Source organism: Patagioenas fasciata, chromosome 3 (genome assembly GCF_037038585.1).
Source record: "Patagioenas fasciata isolate bPatFas1 chromosome 3, bPatFas1.hap1, whole genome shotgun sequence".
Classification (NCBI taxonomy): domain Eukaryota; kingdom Metazoa; phylum Chordata; class Aves; order Columbiformes; family Columbidae; genus Patagioenas; species Patagioenas fasciata.
In genome coordinates, this window is record NC_092522.1 from 48,865,738 (window position 1) to 48,889,571 (window position 23,834).

Sequence of the window (23,834 nt, forward strand, 5' to 3'; positions counted from 1 at the left end):
AATTCTTGCCATCAGAAATGCATTCCTCTGTCCTTCAAGGATCTTCCTTATGACAGTTTTACACAGAAGTTTTGCTGGTCTACGCACCATGTGATCCCATGTCACATGCCCAAGGAAAACAGTATTTTCTCCAAATGAAGACTTTTTTTCTTTCATCTCTGCACCAGCCCAACCCATCTCAAGCTTCAAAACCAACCTAATAGCTAGATTTCTTGTTTGTGTTTGCTGTCCCTGTCCATTATTCTAGAGTTTTATTAGGACCAAAGATGTTACTGGTTTCTCGGTTTCAAGACAGAGCTGGCCTGGTGTCCTCTATGCTGAATGCTGTGCTGCAGTTTGCTGCTGGCTGTCGCTGGTAAGGAAGGTCCCTGCTCAGCCGCATCGTATTGTGCTGGGTTCCAACAGTTGCCCTGTTTCAGGGACTCTATCTGAAATGGGCAATTTAAGTACCATTTTGTTTTTCTTCTCCTGTCTCTGTTTCCTGGTGCATTAGGACCACTCTGTGAAATTCTGGGTTGGTTTGTGTGTGTTTGTTTTTTCCAGTTGACTGTGCAACTGCAGTTAGTTTTTGAGTTGTTGCTGTTATGGAGATTAGGAACCCATAGCCTTGTGGTTTGTGCACGTCAGTGATTTCAGTACACTGTGGGTAATTAATTTCATTTTTCCTGTCGGTGGTATCAGTGATTTTTTCTGTCAGCGTTGCTGCTTTGATGTGCTATGCTGTCTCGCCTGTGCAGGATGGGCTTGATTCAATACCGCCCAAAAATCAAGATGATCCTCTTCGTAACTGTACAGCTCAAGAGGAAGAGCTGTCTTCCCCTTGCCAGTGGCCTCTTGGACTGAAATTCCTTGGAAGTGATGTCCTGCCAAGTCATAGGACTGTCTGAACAGCATTCTCAAATCTCTGGGTTATTTGTATCAGTAACCTTGACTGGGTGTTGGAGAGATGTTTTCCCTCTTACTTGGTGATGCTTAATTTCTGAATAGGTTGCTAGCTATTTTCTGCAAGTAAATGGACAGCGTATTGTTCTGGTTTGTGATTTATACCTGCTTTCGTGATGTTTGTAATTCAGTTGTGGTGTTTAGACTGTCCTTGTTAGTATCTGACAGCTTTTGGCTTGAACAGGCTAGGTTGCTATTGAAAGTTTGCAAAACGCTGTCTTCCAGTTCCATGTCCTGCGCTGAGTACTAGTATGTAGGTATGTATCTGTGGGTATGTACATCATATACTTGTAGCTAGTCAGCTACATTTAACCTGGTAGTTTAAATGAAGGCTTTCTGCCACAGCCAAAAGGAAACTTGCTTTATAGAAGGGAAACAGATACTCTATATAGAGCAAAATTTTCTTCTTGCCCATCCAGAAACTAAATTGATGTTCTTTAGGCTCCCTTGGAGAGCTCTTGTACAAAGACAGCACTTTTTTTAGTTCAAAATGAAGTTTGGGACTGTTGTGAGTGGTTTGCTTAGTTAATTCTTCAATGGGACACTTGTGGGGCTCCCTGTCTCTTGTGCTGCTGTATTTTTTTACTCGACACTGTTGGAGTGATGATGGGCAGTACAAGGACTGCACAGGTGTTTTTTGAAATAAACTTACTCAAAATATATCAATACAAGATCTTTAATCATTGTTACATTTTTTGCACTACACTAAGGAAATAATATTTTGAAAACAGGATTTTCATTGAGCAGGGCAGTAAAGTTATTTGAATCTGCAGCTACCCCTGAAGGGAATAATTGTTATTTATTGACACCCTTTTTGTCTTCCATGTTTGTGACTTACTACTGAGACCACATCAAAAGTAGGACTAATGCTGGGCTTTGTTGCCTTTTGAAAAAGTTGTTTGGTACTCCTTAAATTCTTGTAAACTTCTTTCAGTTTCTGAAGGTAGTTTATGAACGATAGCTGATCAAGCATATTTTCAGTGCAGGCTTTTGTCAGAATTAGGGGGTAAGCAGCAGTCATAAGCTTCAGGTTGAAAGCAAATTCACTTGCTGTTCCAGGGCAGTGTCTCTCAAAACCAGAGCAATGCTTTTATGCATGTAACAGCTGCGTACACTTGAAGACTTGTTCTTTGGTATTGAACTTAAAACTACTTGAGTATTTTTGTTAACATGCAATGTTATAAATAGGAACGGGGTAGTAGTGTGCATACCTGCATGTCTGTGTGGACATTGAGTGTGGAGGTGGGGTGGTTGTGTGTATGTTGCATGCATAGTGCTCTAATGAAGAGATGAAAGGTAGTTAATGGGGCTTAACTTAAAAGACTGTTTTATATCCAATGATTAATATTATAAATTCATTAGGGTCAGACCAGCTCAGAACACATAGTTTTACCATAAAGGCATGGACAGTTTTGAGGAGATGCTGCTCATGCTGCTGAGCAGTGAGCAGAACCTGGGACTGCCTTGCCTTGTTTCAACAAAAACAGGGATTTTTTTGCAAGTGATGCAAAGGTGAACACAGTGCAGGAGTTCAGGAAGCTGCTCGCCTTTTGATCCTGACAGGATGGAGGAATTGTTGCGTTGGTTGTCAGATGACTAAGAAGTTTCAAAATGCAGTAAACTGGCTGAAGGCTTGAGGGGTTGATAAGTATTTGCTTGGTTTGTGTGGTGTTTTGTGTGGTTTTTTTTTTCTGTATATGTAAAAATATTTTAAACCTATTTACAGGAGGAGTTTATATTGTCAATTCACACCGCACTGTTGATAGCTCAAAATTCCTGGTGAAGTGGTGGAGGCTGTAGGCTTCTCTGCTGGGCATGCTCTTGCTGTGGCTTTCTGACCTTCTGGTGTGCCAGGGTCTGTTATCTTCCTGCTTGCGTAGTTTGGAAGGCTGCAGCTATGTAGTTAGAACAGTCCTGACATTACTAATCAAATGAAACCAAGAAGTTACGAAGGTAGACTAGCCTGACTGTTGTGATAATGTGGAACTTAAATTGCTATATCTCAAAAATTTGGTCTGTACTAATTTTGAGGCAGAAATCCTCATATGTTCAAGTTCTCTGCACTGTGTAAAAGACCAGGCATGCACATGCGGAAGGTTTCCAAAGCAGTTTATAGTTGCTTAATAGCAAGTCTCTTATTGCTACTCTTTGTCCTGTTGCAGCATCTGTTCCAGCAGGTAACCCTCACCATGGGCGCCAAGCTCTGCAAACAGCTTCTGCTGTATTGAGCAGCGTGTGGTCTCTGTTCAGCTGCAGGCATTGGGCCTGTCCAGTTCCAGTGGTTGCTGTGTTGTTGTTTGGGCAGCTGGCACACAGCCTTCTGCTGTGAGAAAGGAAACTGTGGCCAGCTGATAAGGGCATCTTGAACTGACTTCGTTTCAGCTGGCATATTATATGATGCCCAGTGAAATAGATGCTGCTGATTTTATCTCTTCGTGGCTTATTTGTGTCTCCTTTAGCCTCTATATGATAGAGCATCAGTCAGTAGCACTCTTTTTCACAATAGTGGATTCACTTTTTCAGGTCATACAGGGAGAGGCTGAGAGAACTGGGGCTGTTTATACTGGAGAGAAGCAGCTTTGGGCAGATTATGCCAGTCTGTGCAGATATCTGATATGGGGAATGAAGAAGAAGGAGCCAGGCTCTTCTCAGTGGTGCCCAGTAATGAGGCAGTGGACACACACCAAAATGTAAGAAATTCCATTTAAATGTAAGAAATGCTTTTTCCACTGTGGGGGTGATCAGAGAGCGGTTGCCAGAGAGGTTGTGAAGTCTCCATCCTTGGAGATATTCAAGCCCAACTGCTGGTCACCCAGCCTGCTGTGGGTGACCCGGTTATGAACAAGTGGCTGGACCAGGTGATTTCCCCCTCTCCATCTGCCTGCCAACCTCAGCCTTCCTGTGGAAAACAAGTACTGCATTTTTGGAGTGTAGGAGGTACAAAACAAGCCAATTTTTGAAGTATCTCAAAATAGATTTTTTTTTTTTCAGCAGTGATGTAGTCGGTAGTAAGTCCTGCATATTGAACTTCTGAGTGAAGTGACCAGAAGTCTGTGTTCCTATTATCAGTGATTTGCTTCTTAAAGGAACGTTGTGGTGAGTTACATAAGTAGTGTAAAAGTCTAAAATACTTCTGGCTTGGATCCCTTTGATGGATTTAAGTGGCCACTTGTACACTTGGTCATCCAGGTGTTAACTTGTACTAAAATTTGTGCTGCTGCCTCTTCACTGTTTTCTCCCATGTTGCCTATTTTACAGTTCATTTATGTTTAATGCCTATTACGCAGTTCTGTCGTAGCATAGCTTGCTGATTTAAAGCATGTGTATGCTTCACAAGGATGATTTAACCGAAAACTTAGGGAAGTTAAAGTCAGTTCTTTATTGATAAGGGAGTTTCTTCTTTCTCTCCAGAATTATTTTACAGTTCATATGTGATTTTGGGACCTCTCTTATAGTGAGAAGGCATAGTACACCAGGGATAGCCATCTTTTCTTTGCTAGAGAGACAGGTGAAACATGCTGTTCCAAAGCCACAGACTACTGAAAAGTGCTTTACTTTAATATTTTCTGTATTTTTACTTTATGCAACGAATTTGTAACAACCATCTGGACAAAAATATTTGTGGTATGTTTTAGTTTTATTTTACTTAAGAAAAATGCCACCTGCGTGACATTTGAAATAGTTATGGAGAAGTATGAGAAAGGAACTTTTGAACGAGTAAGAGACAGGCTCATGTATTTTGTCAGGCTGTTGTATAAATCAAAAACTTGCAGCTCTCAAATTACAGTCCTCACCCCCTGTTTAACTCCTGGTTGTTCTTCCATCTGTATTTCCCACATGTGCTTGCTTCTCCTGCCCACTTTCCTCCTGCCTGTGCTTCCCTGGAGATCTCGGCCTGGAGAGGTGGGTTCCTTTGCTGTTGAGAGAGAGGAGAAGGGAGAGGGAGCAGGCACTGAGTGAGACGGGCTGCCCCTGGCACGGGTGCAGGAGACTGGGTTTGCCTGGGTTGCTGCTCTCTGCCAGGTATTCAGCAGTTGCAGGCACCCTGTCGATGGACAATCAATCCTCTGCAAGGACTGCGTTTGAAAGAGAAGAGTCGCTTGGGAGATGCCGGTTTGAGCATCCATGCCCTGTGTCTAGTCACAAATTGAAGCCAGATGGAGTTGTGCTCATCTGAAGTGACCTTCTGCATTAACTAGATGCTAGACCATCCCTGAATTGTAGGTTAAAGGTGTGTGGTTTTGAAAAGTATCCAGTCTTACTCTAAAAATAAGAATGCAGTGGAACAAAGTATAAACCAGCCTTTGTTACTGTTCAAATGCTGATGACCCACTCTGCTCAAGACTTATGAAGTTTTTGTACACTGGCTAATTAGATTTAGATTCAGGCAAGATGCCTTCTCGTATTTGCTAGATGAGAGTTCTTCCTTATCAGATGTCTCCATTCCACAAAAGTATTTGTCATCTATGTTCATACTGTTACGTATTTGTTGTAAGGTAATCAATAATTGGTGTGTATATGAAGCTTCAAATTGAATATAAACTGATGCTGTTATATAACATCCACCTGCTGGCAATTCAGGAACTCTGAGCCAGAGGTTGCATCTGGACCACTGCTCATAATACACACAGGTGGATGGACATATTTGCCATTAATTTATATAATCTTGTTTTAAAAGCCGTTTGTACTTTTGGCTTCTGCAGCATCGTATAACAAGTCCCGCAGTTTGATTAGATGCAAAAGGAACTTCCTTTTGTTTAAAACCTTCTGCATGATGATTTCAGTGTCTTCTAGATTCTCTATTGTGAATACTTGTTTCCCACTAGTTTTACTTCTAGTGGCTTTAAAAGACTAGCATTTGCCTCTATGTATTTTTTTTTTAGCTGATACTCTTTCTTAAACTGAAGAATTGTAGCCTTTTTAGTATTTCTTTGGATGAGTGCTGTGCCAGGTTTCTGGTCATTCTTGGTGCCCTTCTGTGCAGCTTTTCGGATTCTGCTAGTATCTCTTCCAGGTAAGGTAACCAGAATTACAGTATTTAATGAACAAGTACATAATGAATTTGTATGCTGGCATACAAATTCCATGTCACCTTTCCCTGTCTGGTGCTTTATGACACTTTAGTTGCCTCTTCTGCTGCGCTAAGATGATATTATTAGGAGAACAGCCTGTATTTAATTCAGTGTTTTTCTAAAATAATGCTATCCGCTTTAGAAGACATCACTGTGTATAATGAGGCCTTTTTTCCCCCAGAGGGTATTCCTTTGCGCTTACTCTTTCCTGAATTTCACTTGCCATTTTGTTGTCCGAGTTCTTGGTATCATTTTACCCTTGTGCGCACCTTCTGCAGTCAGGGCTAGGATGGCTTATGCAGCATATTTCAGTATTGCATGGGAACACACTCACTCTGCTGCTCACCCCCTTTTCTCAGGTCACGTGGGAAAAGTACAGGGGGTCCTCCTGATAACTCCTCATTTTTCATTGAAAGGAGCTTAGTTTGCTGTAGTGAAATTCCTGTTACGATTTCCTATTGTGTTGCTCTTGGCCTGTTCCAGTACTTTGGAATACCTTGGATGTAAGATCCATGCTTAAAATGCTTTATACTTAAGTTCCTAATTTTTGCATAAAAATCAATGCCTACAGTAAATATTTATTAAATCTCCATTATAGCTTGGAGAAACTGACATGTAGTGGCTCCTCAAGGCCTCCTAACACCTGGCACAGACTCAAGAACAACACAGGAGTTCCTAGGCTGGAGTCCTGACTTTGTCATTTTCCTTAGTGAAAATAGAAAATGGAAGTGGCCTTTCACATGAGCCAAAGGCTACACCACAATTACATTGTAATCTATATAGGTAATAGGTAAAAATAATATGTTTATCTTATTTAGTTCTATAACTTTATGAAGAGCCTTGTAAACATGAAAAATAATATTCCTCTACAGGACAAGAAATGTAGATGAAGATACTGTCAACTAGCTTTATTCTCAGTTTAGTCTTCTCACATAGCAACATGAGTGTTGCAGAGGTGGTGTTTCTGACTTGTACTGTGTGTTTTTCTACACTTGCATCCTCCTACTTTGAAGGTACACACCCAGTGAAGGACAAAGCTTGTAACAAATGATCCTTCCTCACCATTGAGGCTTCAGCTTCTACAGTTCAACTAGTAATAGCTCCATAGCAAACCCCAGAGCAAAACTGCCTTTGAATGAGTGAAAATTCCAAAAAAATTTTTTTTTTCTTCCCCCCCGCAGTTTGAATACAGCTTTCTGGAGGGAGCAATGGTATTCTTCAGGGACTCAGTGGGGAACAGAATTTGCCAGGGATGGGAAAATGGAGACCCTTTGAGATTTCTCCCTTTGAAAAATCAGTTATACTTTTGTTTATCATCTGTCCTTCATTTGCAAGGAAGGGTTATCTTGGTTTGGGAACCCTTAATTAAGGTTGCCTTTACAGAGGAAGTAAATTGTTTTCTGGAGTAATTTTGAGTCATCTTACTGGTAGCTGCATAGCATTGCTTGTATTAATCCTAGGAATAAAATGTATTGCAGTCTTTTTTCTGGCACTTCAGAGTTTGTCTGTGCCAAGCTGGGGGACCAGCCGATGCACTTGAGGACAGAGGTGCCATTCAGAGAGATACAGACAGGCTGGAGGGAGGTAGCTTTTTGCAAGGCTGCTACATGTGGGCATTTTATCTGGGAGACAGATTATGTGAAGAGCCCTCTGCACACAGTGGGTGGATGTGAGTATGATAGTACTGTGCTGTGCATGGAGTGGTGGCTTTTTTCTTGTTTTCAGTAGCAATTTTGTGTGCTAAGAGTAAGTTCTGACATCCGAGATGTTTTGTAGTGCGGTTGATTAAGGGACTGGAGGACGCAGAAGAGCAATTATAGCTGAGGCCTGATGAGATATTTCAGTCATAAGTGCTTTTAGCTTGATTTCATGGGGTTAGTAGCAGGGCAGTCGCAATTAAAACCTGTGCTGTGGAACTTGCTCCCTTCATTGTCACAACACATAATTGGCAAGTGTCTGCTCTGTCAGACTCTTCCTCTTCTACCTCCTTCCCTTCAACCTTTCTCTGACTTCAAAATCGGTTTTCCTCTTCTTTGGTTGCACATCTCAGATCCGGTGAAGACTTAGGAGAAAAAGTGAGTTCTGGGTTCTGTAGTATCATTAGTGTATCATCATTGTATTATGTGTAATGACACACATAATACAAATTAGTAAATCAGCTGGCTGCCCACAGTTGATTTCCTGAAATGCTGTCTCCTATTCAGAAACTACTAGCCACTGTTCATATACAATAATAGGTACATGTTTTAGAAGATCCATTGTTTATCTTCAGTAATGATGTAGAAATATCATTTTAAAGTATCGCTGAAAAAATACACTTCTGCCAACCCTGAAATCTGAAGTGATTGCCTGCAGACTTGAAGAGGAAGTTGATTTCTTGTACAGAAATCTGGAATCCAGTATTTTGCAAAATTCGTTGTTGTTCCACTTGTTCTGTAGTTCTCATGGTACTCAACATTATTTTCCCTTTACAGTAATGCGGACTGCTGCCAGTGCTGCTGTTCTTTTGATGCCTCCTTCTCTTTTTTCATCTTCCTTTCATTTCACTGTATATCATCTATCCATTAGCAATTTTCACTGCTGTTGTTTAAGATGATGATTTTATGTCCTTGGGTTGTTTCAGGGTGTTTGCAGACTGAGGCAAGTGGTTTTTCATCAGTTATGTTCTTGTATGTATTTTTTTATTTTATCTCTGTGGGTTTTTTGGCCATAACTTAAAGCTGGAAACAGGCTTTGAAAAATAAAACTTAAGCTCTGCAGATCTTGCATGTAAGTTGCACCTAAGTATGTCCTATGGAACAATCCTCACGGTCTGACATGACACCTGATCTAGGCTAGTATTGCTAATGCCTGCAATCTCTACCCAGTGGGTATGGTAGATTGTAAACCTCTAGCTGTCCTTTTGTTTACCAGAAAAGTTCCTGCTGATTTGATTTTTAGGGACATACAGAAAAACCTTTCTATAGAAACATGAGAGAGTGAGATGTGCGTGTCCTGTCTTGAAATCCATCATGTTGAGGGGGGGTGTGGAGCAGTATACTTTCTTTTTTACTAAACGCGGTGCTTTTAAGAAGGTTTAGGAGTATGTAAGTACTGGCTGCATGCTAACCCAGCCAGTGTTAGGATTTCTTACTTCCTGTGTGAGTATTTGGGGAGAGAGGTCCTGGTTCTGTTCTCTTCTAAATGCCTTGAAAGAGGCAAAAAAAAATCTCAGTGACAAATTGTTTCAGAGAGGCTTTCTTCTTGCTCCTGTCAGGTTTTGTACACTTTGGCTTTTCTGCTTACGTCATCGCTTTGTGTGGAGTTTGGGTTCTGCCACCTTCTGATTTTTAGAGTGGGAAAGTTGGATTCTGAGATTAACATCCTATTTCTAGCCACACTACTTGTCAAGTTACAGGCAGTCATAGCAATGTTGATTAACAGGACCTTCGACAGATACCATCAACAGGTTTTTCTTAATTGTTGTTCACGGAAAAGGGCTGATCTGCGGAGAAGCCTACATGCCTTTTAGGAAGGGTGAATAATTTGATGAATATATGAAATATAATTTTTGTTATTGAAGCAGAGGTAAGGAGGAAAGTAGGTAACTTTTTTTGCCTGGATTAGTTGCTTTCATAGCAGTTTCCTAATGCGAAGTTTAGACGGGCTTGAAACAAACCAGATGGGTTCCTTTTAATCAATTGATAGGTAATGGAGCATGTTTTTTCCCAAGACATGAGGGTGATTTGCTTTTCCATCATACTGGTCTCTTGGAGCATGAGTGGTTGGGACCAATGGGAAGAGTGGGAGAAGACCTGTTGGAGCAGCACTAGGGAGTTAGTTCTGCTCTATGCAGGAGGTCCTAACCTAAAGATGAGCTTGTTGCTGCCATGAGCGTAAATCTGTTGCAGAGTCAGTTGAATTGGTGTTCAAGAAGATTGTGGGGCTTTTGCATCAGCTGGGTGAGGACGGGCAGTTTCCTGAGGTGTTTCTCGCTGTCTGGAATCAGTATTGGGTACATTCAGATCTTTCTTGTGCTCACAAGGCCACGTACTCCTAGAGCAAATACATTGCATTCCTGAGCCGCCCTCCTCCAGGAGTTTCACCAAGCCGACGCAACAGAATGTGTCCTTAACCTGAAATACGTGGCTGGCTCTGCTGGGACATACACAGACAGGGGCTTGGGTTTTGGAGTCACGTTTTCTGAGTCTCATGCCAGCGTCAGCAATCTTGCTCCTGGTGTTTATGACCAGCCTTCAGCTCTGCGTGGCCACAGCTCTTCCTCAAGGGTTTCCCCATGTGCTCGTGGGAGCCAGTGGATTTGTGCAACGCCTGCTTACTTTGGAACTGGATGCACTGGGTGATCTGGTTAAAACCAAAAAAACCCCAAGCATTGTTTATACCAGCTGGGAGAGAGGCCCTATTACAGTGCAATGGTGAGATTATAAAGAAGGGCTTGGACGGAGGCAGTTTATATGTGAAAGCCCTCAAAAAGCAGTATGGGCACAGTCAGCATTTTTTGGATTTAAATTGTAGGTGACTTGAAAGTGTATTACAGACTGTTTGTTGCTATTTGGCTTTAAACCTTAGTCAGACTTCTGTGCTATATTAATATAAATTAAAGCAGTGCTTCATCTATTAGCATTTCAGTGCCTAGTTATTCGGTTTTTTAATTTATAAATAATTTCAAAGAATTGTCTGGACTCTTAATAGTAGGAGTGAATGCTATAGTGTATGGTGTCAAGTGTGGAATGCTGTGGGCATGCCGAATCATGTTTGCCCGCTTGCAAATACCATTAAAAACTATTTTAAAAATCATTTTCCTCAGTGTGCTGTTGATGGTAGTAAATTCTTCTGTGGTTAAAAATCTAGAGGTGGTAACTGAGACCTTAACTTGGACACTTGAGTGAATGTTCATCTAGATGCAGTAAGCTTAAAATACTTACAAAACACAAGTACTTTAAGGTATCTGGCTAACCAGAGTACTAAACATGCAATCCTATTACCATGCAGTTTCACAACATTCTTATATTAAAAAAAAAAAAACTTCCCTGCCAACTAAATTTCAGTTATGTGGTTATTTTTCACCTTAAAGCTGAAACAAAATTGTAGTTTTTAAGTAAGATATGAAATAACTAAAATAATTGTTTTGTCTATCTATCTATATATATCTCCTAGTATTTAGCGAAACTATCACGCACTGTTTCTTTTCTTCTGTAGGGAAGAAGATCCAGGCTTCTCAAGTATGTGTAGTTTTGGGGGGGAGAATGGTAGTGATGATGGATGGTATTCTTTAAATGGCAAATCTCTCAGCCGTTACTTTCACAGATACTACAGTAAGGTTTTGTTTAAAAATAAATAAAAGAAACAACCCCCCTTTCCCCACCCTTCATCCTTAGGGTTTCTTCCTCCCACCCTCTCCTTGTATTAAGCAGCATAAGAGGCCTCCAGTTTTGAAGTTTGGGCTAACGTGCATGCTTTATTTTGAAGGTAATGTAAGTTCAGTTTATCCAGTAGGTCTCCAACAACTAAACAAATTCCCTGATCATATGTAGTGATCTTAAAATAGATAACTATGCTTTTTCATGTGTCATCCATCAGTCTGCCTGCTGATGTCATGTGGCTGGCTCTGGAAATCTGATGTGCACAAACTACTGTCAGAATATATTTTAAGTTATGTAGCTGAATGAGATTTAACTTCTTACTATTTTAGTGTTTTGTTATTTTTAGTTCTTAAAGATGTTGCTGCTTTGTGCTCTTTCTGAATGGTTAGTTATGAAACTAGTAAGTTGACTAGGCTCATGCGAGAGCAGAACATTCTGCCCCATCCTGGGGAAAAAAAGTTTCAAAGTACTTGGTTTCTAAAAGGTATTATTCATTTCAAAGCATTTATGATGTTAAATTATAAACAGACTCTTAAAATTTGTGTTGATTGACTTCCTTCTCTGTCAAATTTTTTTACAGTGCCAAAACACTGAGTCACCAGGCTGCTTCTCTTGGAGGGAATGGGGAGTTATCCATGGAGGGCGGCCAGTTCTACAAACACATTTTACGTTTTTCAACGGTTGTTTGAATCTGAAGTGCATTGGTCAGCTTATTTAATCATAATGTAGACAGATTGAGGCTGACACAAATCAAAGTATGTTTTAAATTCTTCTCAGCTGTGAAGCTAAGTATCGCGTTTGTTCTGAGGCACTTGAGAGAGAACTTTCTGCCCCTGGTGACAGTGGGTTTTATCTACCTTCTTTGGGAAGCCTTGATTAGGTATTGGGGGGGGGGGGGGGTGGAATTTGTTTGTTTGTTCTAGGTCGTTGCCTTTTTTTTTTTTTCTTTTTTAAGCTTGTAATAGACTTTGATATCACAGCTATCAGAAGGTGTCATGTTGAGGCTTAGAGGAGCTATTAGTGCTTTGAAGCAGTAACATAGCACGGATGTACTAATTAAATTTTTTTTGGGGGGGGGGGGGTGCAGGTGGTTTAGGCTTGAATACATAGTTTATTTTCAGAGATGTATCAGGTGAACTTTACTTTTTTTTTTAATATCCTGTTTCAGCCAGTGCACAACTCTGTATATTTCTTTAGACTTTAACCCAGTTTTATTTTCCTAATAAGCAGTTAGATTAAGTTAAAGGAAGCTAGGCCTTTGTAAGATTGAAGGACTGCAGTTTTACTGGTTCAGTTTTAAAACAGCATCTTTGGGTTAAACTGGCAGAATTTTTACAATAGGCATGTCCTACCTAACTTGGCTGGCAGCCTGAAAAATGCCGGTCTGTTAACTATTAAGGAAGATACAATTTTTATTTTTACCCCTGAAGCTTGTAAGCTGACTCAGCGATCTCTTTGCCTTTGGAGATTTGAGACTTCCAATTTTACAAGCTTAGGTACAGGTGAGCAGGGAGAACCTCATTAATGTTTAAATGTTGTTATCTCAGTTTAGTAGCAGTGGGGGCTGCAGGACATCAGCTGGGAGTTAGGAAGTGTATTTAAGGTCTTCCTGTTATGTCTGTCTATAACACTGTTTTCAGTCACTCATCAGCTCACCTTTTGAGATGTGTTTCTCCAGATTGCCCACCTTTCCTCAAGGCTTTGTTAAAGCCTCAGTGTGGGAGACGTGCCTTCTGTCTCCATCCCCATAGCGAGAATCTCTACCATCTCCCCTAGGTTAATGGCTCTTGCTTGATAGTTTTATGAGAGCTTCTCTGTCCTATGTGAGGTTTTTATTTATTAGGTGCATTCATCAAAGTGTGAGAACATCCCACATTCGCAGTGATTTCCTGAGTATCAGCCATAAGCAATCGCAGTGCTGGTTTTTTTTCTGTGCCGTGTAGAACAGATGAATTATCCAAACTTGTATGTACATCTCTTCAGCAATTCAAGAGCTCATGGTCATTTCTTAGAGCGTGTGCATGAATTAAAGGAGTGATACTTAGAAATCAACTTCATGTGATCTTGCTGTTGAGCACAATTAGAGTTTAACAGTGAAGAGGGAGTACCAAACTTTATGTAGCTACAATGAACAATACCTGAGCTTGTTTGCTGAGCAGCACCTTGGTTATGTTCAAGGCATTTGGATTGAAACTCCGTGTGGATCTTCTGGCCCTGGAGTGCTGGGCTGAACGTGGCCACTGAACCAGCATGAAAGGTTCTGCCTTCTGATTTGTGTCAGTTTATCAGGATGTGTGAAGTGCATGTTGTCAGCAGGTAAACATCATGTAAAACTGAAGACCAGAGTAAAGCAGTGAGTTAATTTGAAGAGCCTGCCACTGAACTGCTAGGTTGGCAAAGCTTTCTCTGAACTTCAGTTTGAGAAATCAGCATATGATTGGCAAGTTAGAAATAAGCAATGCAGTAGAAGTATTAATCTGTTGTGCCAAACTTTTGATATGATATGTTGCTTGATTTTTGTATGCATATGAAATGCAATTCTGTCAAAGCGAGTAGAAATCTTGTATCGACTGTTGCATTGGGTCAGGTTACCATTAGTTTCCAGACTCCCTAGAAGCTCATGGAAGATCTAATCCACGTACATAGCCATGTGCTGATTTTATTTATAGTGTAAGCATCTATGTCAACTCTCAGTTTTTCCTCTGTCCCTTCCTATCTGAGTTCACTTTTCATCTCAGTTTTCAGTTCAGTTTGCCTTCCCTTTGCCAGCTCAAGAGCTGGCAGCTTTGCCAACCCTGCTTGCCTGTTAAAACTTGTGCTGCTACCTTCAGCAGCCACAGGAGAGGGGTGGCCCATGCTTGTTGTCCTTGCCTACAGTTGTGTTTTCCTAAAAGAGCAGCTTACTCTGTGCTTACCAGAAGATGACCAAAATAGCTGCTATCTAAAGTAGTGGTTGTTTTTTGTTGTTTTGTTGGTATGAGGTTTCTTTTGTTTTTGTTTGATGTTGATGATGTTGTTGTTTTTAATCTGAAGCTAGGTGTTTTACCATATCTGCAGAGGAAAATACAACAGAAAATAATAGCTTAAACTCCTTTGCTAATAGAAAAATTTAATTGCTGTAGAGGTGACTTAGGAGAGAGAGCTTAAAGAGAAATGATTCAAAGCTGCTGCAATGTTCTTTATGTTAGCTTCTAACTCAAAACTACAGGTTTTCCTTCTCTCTTGGGGACATGTGAGCTACTGCATTGTTTAATGTTTAAGCCCACAAGTAGAGGTTTGCTTTCCTCTTGCAGGTTCTCCAGTTGATGGTGATTGCAAGTAATGGATTTTTAATGAGGGAATCTTTGCGAGGGCTGATATTTCCCTCCAGCTTGTCTAGTTTCACAGTGTTGACTTGTGTGAAAAGTTGGTGCTCTGGCCTTGTTTACTAGATCCTAGAGAATATCAGCATGAAATTTTACTCAGGTGAAAGTTAGTATGGAAATACTTGGATTAGCTGTGTCCCGAAGAGTTTATCTTACCTCTTTTGGCTTCCTGTGTTTGGGGTAAGGATGACAGGAGTTTCTCCCTGTTGATGTTTTCTTTCTGTTGCAAGTTTCTGTCTCTGCTTATTAAGAATTTGTAGAAGAGTTATAAATCCAGGCCAAGTTTTACCATGTTAACATGTTTAAGTCAGTAATCTTGACACTGCTCACACAAGATAGTACCAACAGAGTCTTTTTTCCTTCAATTTGGTTGTTATTTTGTACACCTTGTCAGAAATCTTACTGACATGCTTAAACTGGAATGTATTTTGTCAGGACTGTTGTTGGTCAGGAATGAACAAATTCTTGAACTGGAACATCAGGGATGGACCAAATAGGGACAGGTCAGATTTCTTTTTTCTTTTCTTTGGTTCTCCATTGCAGTGTTGTGTGAGTTGTGGTTTTTTTTTTTCTTTCCTTGAATCATCTGTCAGATGAGCCATGCCAAGGATTTCCAGTGAAGTTGTTGTAAAAGCATCTGATAAATTTTCATAGGAAGTCATCGGTCTCACATTCAGACATTTTGTTTTGCTCACTGAGATTTGCAGTTCCTTCAGCAAAGAGCAAAAGTGACATCTCATTGACTGATGTGGCTTTTTTTAATCTGAGCTAAACAAAGTTATTTTACATTAACAAATATGACAGAACAAATGTCCTCTCTCATTTTTTGTTTGTGGTTTGGGTTTGGGATTTTTTTTTCCCCATCCTGAGGAATTTTACATTGTCATGTAGCTGATATTTTCCCTGTTTTCTCAGAGTTTGCTGTTGATGCTTCATTTCTTTTTTTTTTTTTTTTTTGCTAAGGAACAATATCTAAACTTGCAGGTATCCAACTGTGTGAGGAATGGAGAGGGTGGAGGAAGAACCTTCAGTCTTAACCAGCATGTCTTCCTTTTTTGTATATGGGTGAGGTTGTCTTCTTTCTCTGTGAAAGGAGGTCGAGGCTGCTCCCATATGAAATCATGTTTTCAGCTGTACTGGTGTGCTGTGCCTCCTAGGGTTGAGTGTCTTTAGGTGGTCCCTCTTTACATAGTGAAGAAAACAGTATGGTTATGGACTATGGATTATTCACTCAGAATATGTTACCTTTGTGCATTTATTTGTTAATTAGGGTAGTGGCTGGCACACTAAGGGTGTCCATGCTTAGCAAAAAATGTGTGGTTTCACTTACTTCTTTGGTTGCTTGTTTGGGCTGATGGCCTAGAGTTAATTTTCCAGCATTAAACATTTGCAACTACAGCATCTGTATGTGAATGAATAATCGACAGCTTCTTAAGTGTGTGAGTACTTGGTTTTGATAAACACAAGTTGGGTGGATTGCAGGGTGGCTGAGGCACTCTCGTGCTTTCTCAATTACTCATGAATTCCAGAGGGTATCTTAGGACAGGGCTCATGTGGCTAGGCATGAGTGCTCAGACTGAAAGAGAATGCTGTTGGGTTAAAGAAGGTTAACATTAAAAGTGTTTGCAAAGAAATCCAGTGGGTGAACAAATCCAGTGTGTGACTTAAATATATTCTTTGCAGAAATTAAGATTACTGAATGCTTAAAAATTGTAATGCCAAGGAAGCACAAAAGGGGAGACCTCCTTGTCTATTAAGAAAATGCAAGTAATGCCTTGAGTTGAATGAATTGATTACTTTTATGGGAGCACTGATGAGACAGGTAGCTGTTTCGGAGAGCTAACAACTTCATTGTTCATAGTCCAAAATGTTAAGGAATCTTGGACATTCTGGTCTCAAATGCCTGGCTCTCTTGACTGCCATTAACAGTGGTGGAGGGTTTTTTGGTTGGTTTTGTTTTGTTTTGGTTTTTTTTTTTTTTTGGAAGGTAAGCCCCAAGCCTAAAATGTTCTCTCTGCTTGACATACGTGTGTTTGCTTGCTTATTTATGCTGTAAAAGGTTGTAATAACATCAAAAGTATGTGACTTCATTATTTACAGTATATTTCCCATGTCCTGTTAAGTTTCATGACTTTCCTTATCATAGTTCAGTTGGGGAGAGCGAATTGTCACACTAACTGGCAAAAGCAATGTATATTATGCTACGCTGTCTGATTCGCAAATTTGTTTGCTTTCCAATTTGCCACTAAAGGCTGAGTCATTCTTACTGTTGTAACAAATACATATTAGATAAGTTATCGCAGCAAAACTGTTTCTCGTCTCTTGCAGTTGATGATAGCAGAATTTTCAGACTCTAAACTCAAAAACAAGGGCTTTTTTAAAACACTGACTGTATTTTAGACCCAAAGGATTGTGTGAAACACTTCTGACGTTGCATGCGGCTGTTTTTTATATGAAGTTTATGACAACTGATGTTTCCCCAGACTTCACAAAAATGCTGCTGGTCCCCTTCTTCTTCAGCAATGTTGACGTTAAAGATTCCTTTCTTGATTTCCCTTCAGCAAAGAGAACAAGTACCCATTTCAGTACCTTATAAAGGAAACTATAGCAATAGGATGCAAATTTATGCTTCTCTAACTGTAAAATTATGTTTTTGAGGAACAGACAGCAACCAAGTGTGCCCTTGAAAAAAGCCCTGTATTGGCCAGAGAGACTTGGGAGCTATCCTAAACTTTTAACACTCGTTTTTTTGGCTCAGTGGCAGATATTTAGGTCATTTATGTGCCCGAAGACCTTTTTATATCTGAGTCTTAACTCCTCATGATTTCAGTGAGAATTGACATTGCTCTGGCTGCTTGGTACCAGTGTTTTGTTCCTTCTGAATGAATTTTAGTAGCTGTTTCACATAGATGTTGAGCAACAGTTAATGTCGTGGCTTAATTTGCATGATGCTTCTCAGCAAAACCCATTAAATTGAAACTTTATTAGCAACGCTGTTAGAGGATTGGACCCGGATCTGGTCTCAGCACTGTTCAAGCTCTATGAGAGCTCGATAGGGTTTATGTGGTACGTGGGATTTTTATTTTTTTTTTTTTTCAAGAGGGTTGGCTTTCAGCGGAAACCAAATATCTTCCTCTTCCAGCCCAGCTTTGCTTTTTTTTGTTCCTTTTTTTTCCTCTGTAAGAAAGGAAATTACGGAACCCTTATTACATTATTTGGTATCTTTAACTCACTGTTTTGATTTTTGTGGGTTTATCTTCCTGCAACAAAACTGATAAGTAATGACTTTGCCAAATATTAGGTCACATTATGTTTACATATTACATATATCAAGTAATGTGAGACCTGTAATGATGACTACACTATGATTACAGTAAAGGGATTGAGAAGCTGAAGTGTCTGATCTGAAAATTACAGGGGTATTTGAATTTTGTAGTTTTGACTACTTTTTATGCAATGTAGTCACTTCCATCTCATGTGAATGAAGTTTGGCTTAATTTTTAGGTTTTTTTATATTACCACAGTGCTGCTATTTGTCAAATACTGTGTTCTGATTTCTGCCTGGAAGGAGCTACCAAAAAATTGCTTCTTCCCTTAGTTAAGACTAAAGATTTTAAAATGTTTGCTGCTTTAGTGAAATCGATTCTGCTTATATGTGACATACAATACTTTACTGATTGAACTGCAAGTACTTTAAACTATTTCTCAGCCTGCTCAAAACACAGTTTCTTGCAAGTAGTTTAAATTGTGTAAAGCCTTATTTGTTAACATTTTAAAAAGAGGGAAATAAGTTAAAATTATCAGTATAAAGCCAAAAAAAATACACTGAATTAGTTGATCTGAAGTACTGTTAATCTGATGGGTTACATTTTCACAGTTAACACTATTGGGAAAATTATTTTTGATGTTTTATGTAAGAGAGGTTTAAGAGTTTGCAATTCAGAGGTCTGACTTAAATTATTACTTAGTGGGGCTAAATGTAGACAGGAATTACAGCATTTAAAAGTTTTTAAGTTGTTTTTTTTAGACAGCAAACATTCATTGAGGTTAGGAGTATATTGGATTGTTGGTAGAAACTCTCTTTTGATTTTATTTTAATGTTATGACTTCTTGCAGATAGGATATTGTCACTGCAGATGTCTGTGTACTCTAGATGACTTGGCATGGGAAACTTTGTTCTGATCTCTTTCAAAAACCTGAAATGATTACTGTTTCCAGCAAATGCATAAAGTTATGGGGATGTGTCATGCAACAAACATGGCACAGGAACTGATAGCTAATCAAGCTAATCAGGCCATCCCTTAGCGAGGTGGTCAGTTTGTTTCACACGCATATCCGCATGTCTGAAGACTCAGAAATCAAACCACCTTCCAGGGGGCTTTCACGTCAGTTGAGCTAAGTGCAGCATGGGAAGTTAAATATACTACTGTACTGGGAATCGTTTGATGTCAGAAGGTTATTGCAGATTACTGCTCGGTGTCTGTTTTCAGTTTCTCACTTCTTGACTAAAAAGGATGTTTTTGTTGTACGTGTAGGCTTGTTTCAACAAAGGTTCAAAGACCTCCTATGTACAGGACAAAACACAAGCCCAAGAATGCACTTGGGGTGATTGAGTAAGATGGGCTGATGGTCTTGTCTAAGAAGTCTCCTAAAAATAAAGTTTAACACTACATTTTGAGGAGGAATTGGAAACACAAGGAGAAAAAAAAAAAAAAAAGATAAAAATATAACTGTCTGTGAACCTGAGTCTGGAAAACAAGGAGTCGTATCACAAGGAGAAGCACATGTTACTTAATTATACACAGGACATTTTCCTCTCTTGTATTTCATTCAAGGGAGGGAAGTCTGAAGGATTAGTCACAACATGGGAGCAGCCCCACCTTCCATACCTTAATTAACAGTGTTCTTCTCAATGTGTTTCATGCCTTTGTAGACATCTGTTTGTATTCAAAACCAGTTTTTAACTAGAAAGAAAACACAGATTAAAAGTTCTTTTCCCATTATTTCTAGCTTACTTTTTTTGTTGCTATTGTATGAAGTACTTAGGAATGAATACAGATAAAATGTAGACATTTTTTCCCGTACACACAGTTAAAATTAATTACTATGTTTGATTCTTTGGCTCTAGGCTATGGTGGCTTGTTATCCAGGCAATGGAACAGGATACGTGCGTCATGTTGATAACCCAAATGGAGATGGAAGATGTGTTACATGTATATATTACCTTAATAAAGATTGGGATGCTAAGGTATGCAATAATTTCTTTCTATAACTTTTTTACATGTGCTTTCTAATTCACGTTTCCTACAGATCTTTGTTCCTGTACTTCTCTGCCCTAGTTGTGTTCTTACGATACGTTAATTGTGAGTATTTTTTGCGCTCCTGATTCTGCTGTTAGCAAGAGCAGATAGAGATGAGGCATTTTTTTCAAGGTTTTGAGTGATGCCAGCAAGACCTCTTTGACAGTGAGACTGAAGGAGAGTTGCATGTTTTTCGTGTATGTTGCTTAGTTATACATGTAAGTATCTGCTAGTATCCAGGTTTCATAAATACCTAATTATGCGATTTGTTGTACATTATTTATATGGTAAGCATCCACATGTACACAGAGAGTAAATAATATTTAAAAGATAATTGATATTAGTTTACTCCTCCTTATATTCTTGTTGAATCTTGAGTTTACTGTTTGTGTAACTAGTTTTCTTATGTGAATATGCTTATAAAAAGAAAGATGCTGTAGCTTGGGAGCAGTTTCAAATAAGCAAGTGTTATGGTTCAAAGCAGCACAAGTCTTTGTACCATTATAAATACAGGGTGTAGAATAGATGAGGATTTATAACAGGGTTTAAGTGGTCTAAAGTATTACTACTAGTGACTTGAAACTTTCCATAGATGTGGTGACTACGATGAAGTAATTTTTTCATAAGGATTTTTCTAGTGATTCAGTGGGATTCGGTAGATTTGAAGAATGGAAGCAGCTAACTGGCTGTATTGAAAGCATGAGAGAGTAATGTGAACATAGCTTTGTTTATTCCTTGATTGATGTGCAGTTAGCTATGGAGAAGTTTATTCCCATTAAATATAGGGGTGAAAAAAATGAAGGTAAAACTACTGATATTTCTGTTCTACATAGAAAGTAGCATATGGAAGAGCACATAAGCAGTAAGTTTCTGTGAAGTGGGTGCACCAGCGGTGGATAACGCAGGTTGCAGCTGGGAGTTTGTTTGTTGTTTGTGTGGGGTGTGTGTGGTTTTTTGTTTTTATTTTTTTTTTTATTTTTTATTTCACCTCTTCCCTTTTTTGAGTGCTGTCCATTTCTTATGAGAACTGGATGAGACAATGACACTGATAACATACTCACATAAAACTGGTAGATCGGAAAGCTGAGTCAGAAATGGATGTGCTTGAAGCTTTCTGTTTCTGCCTTGCTCTTTGAAATGTCAGATTTGATCCTTCAGTTATAAAATAAGTTACTAGCCTTTTTTGCCATTATAGCATCTTCACATATAAGTGCACTGGTTGGACTGAAAATCTTAAAATGAAGCTTTGGGGTATTTTCGGTTGCTTTACAGTTTTTCTCCTGGAAAAGAATGAATACATATCAGAGTGTAGAATTCAAGCGATTTGCATTTTTAAAATAACTGTGAAAAATTTACACTTGTTCCTAAATTAAATATACAGCTAGTGTTTCATTACCTGTGATATCTATTTCAAGTTACAATTAGTATATTACCAAGTATATTGTTTAGTAAAGAAAGAAGCTCAAACGTTCTTTAGGAGAACAAATTGATCTAAATTGTGACTTCTTGTCCACTGATGAAGATAACAATTAAAACAGAGTTTATGTCCATTTACTTTGTTAGTACTTGCACTTTTCCACGAAGGCCTAAGTTGACTATCTGTAGTTAGATTTGAACAACATCAATACCATCAGTAGGAAGAAGTTAATGTGACTTAAAAATAATGAACCTCACCTACCTGTGCTGTTTTGTAGGCATGCATAGGTGGGTCCAGCTGTTTTCAAAGCCTGGAAAAGATTTAAATTTACCAGGAGCAACACAGATTCAACCTTCAGTTTAAAGTTTCCTGGTCTTTCCTCATCATAATTACAGAAATGTGACATAAGCTTGTGCTGTTGTTAAATGAAACAGTCTCCTAATTGAGAACATTTCTCTCATCTGTATTGGCATATTTTAAGCCACCTGTGTAATATCAGTCAGTCTTGTCTATTTTTTGCAAATAGGTAATGCAACTAAAAAACAACCAATAGAAACCACAGTTTTTTACTTCAACATGAATGGAGGTTTAATATTTGCAGACATTCTGAAATTACCCAGTGAAAAATGTGTAAAAGGTTTAGTTAAATGAAAGCAAAATGAAAAAGCCATAGATCCATAATTTCTGTAGTATCCCTTAAAGGCTTTTATTTCCATTCCAAATCTATGACACATTTTCAAATGTGATGTATTCGGTACTTTGAAATACAATGAGATGTTGTTTTCAAGCACTGGCTTTAAATATTTAATTTGTAGGTAAGTGGAGGCATCCTTCGGATATTTCCAGAAGGTAAAGCCCAATTCGCTGATATTGAACCCAAATTTGATAGACTCCTATTCTTCTGGTCTGATCGCCGCAACCCTCATGAAGTACAGCCAGCATTTGCTACAAGGTAGGACTGATGGAATTTTTATATTGCGTGATGCCTCTATTGTCAATAAATGAGCAAATCTTAATGAGAAATGAGTGATGCTGTGAGTTATGACATGATCCTGGGTCTTTCCATGTACAGTTCCATTTGCACTATGATGAGAAGAGGTTCTTTTCTAGATCGATTAGGCTTCTGCTGTGCTGCTGGTTTTTGTACTGATGTCTGCTCTCATATTTTGGAGACATCCTCCCAGGTGGGTAGGAAGGACTGGAAACACCAGAAGTTTCTGGGTGTGTACTTGGCAGAGCTGGGTAGGAGCACTCAGAGCCATAACAGCCCCCACCTTAGCCCAGGGGTGTTGTCTTCATTATTTCTCCATAATGGCTTTATGTTCCCCTCCCTTCCCTTTGTCCTCAGCACCCTACAGTGTTGCTGGAAGATTGGCTAGGTACTTCAGTTTTATGTCACCTCTTGTTGGGAGGGAGTTGTTAGAAAATAGTCTTCTTCAAACCAAGCCCCACCATGTTCTAGTTTGGGAACTGGGAGAGGGCCGTGGGGCAAAAATGACAGCTGATACACAAATCTTTCCCTTCTCTGGGGTAGTCAGGAAGTCCCAGTCTGAGCCACAGGGGGAACTTGATATCTCTTTTGTCCCTCAGTGTAGTGCAGTGGGTGATGCTGAAGGTACCTGCATTCACTGCCCCCAGTCTTGAGTAGCATTTCCAGAGAGTGTTGATAGGTAAATCATTGGAGTTATTGATCCAGACTTCCTGTTGCCCCTGTAACAACACGTTTGGATGGCCAGAGTACTGAAGGTTGACTGGAACTGTGAGTTAACACACATACCTTTGCAAGAAGTAACTTGAAACTACCATCAGCTGCATCCTCTTGCAGCCTTTCTGGAGGCTGTACTGCTCTCCCCTCCCACTTCATGCTCCGAGCAGAGTCAAAGGATGAAATGCTGTTTACTAAAGCTCCTTAAAGTCTTTTCTCAATAGCTAGCATTTCATATTTAAATCTGCCACAGGCAGTGGAAAACCAGAGGAGCTACATAAGAAGAGGTAGTAAAATTTCCTTATGGCAAGTGTCCAAAAAGAGAGGTTCTTGCAGTGTGATTCAGTGATGGACTTGACCAAGTACAGTAAAAGATGAGGTCACGGGGCTAGGTGATAGGAGGAGAAACTATATTATTACAGGTTCTGGACAAGAACTGTAATAGGAACTCATCAGGACAAATAAGCATAAACTTAGAACCTCAGTGTCACCCTTTCAGTGACTGTTCAGACAATACCTTCTAATATTAAAAAACTCCAACCAACCAAAACCACCAAATCTGTTTGCTTCGTGTTTTATTAAGTCTTTTGTCAGATTACAGAAGTATCATTTCGTTTAGGTTGTGTTTTATGTCAAGTGCTTCGCTTTGTTTTTTCTTCATAGTTCAGGA

At 39.4% G+C, this 23,834-nt stretch overlaps 1 protein-coding gene across 1 annotated transcript in view; it reads left to right on the top strand.

The window, feature by feature from the left end:
• Positions 1–23,834, top strand: part of EGLN1 (egl-9 family hypoxia inducible factor 1) — a 36,506-nt gene that overhangs the window by 7,906 nt on the left and 4,766 nt on the right. The window contains exons 2-3 of the mRNA XM_065833946.2: positions 19,871–19,990; positions 22,275–22,411. Of these exons, the coding sequence (XP_065690018.2) occupies positions 19,871–19,990; positions 22,275–22,411 (257 nt within the window). The remainder of the gene's footprint in view (positions 1–19,870; positions 19,991–22,274; positions 22,412–23,834) is intronic.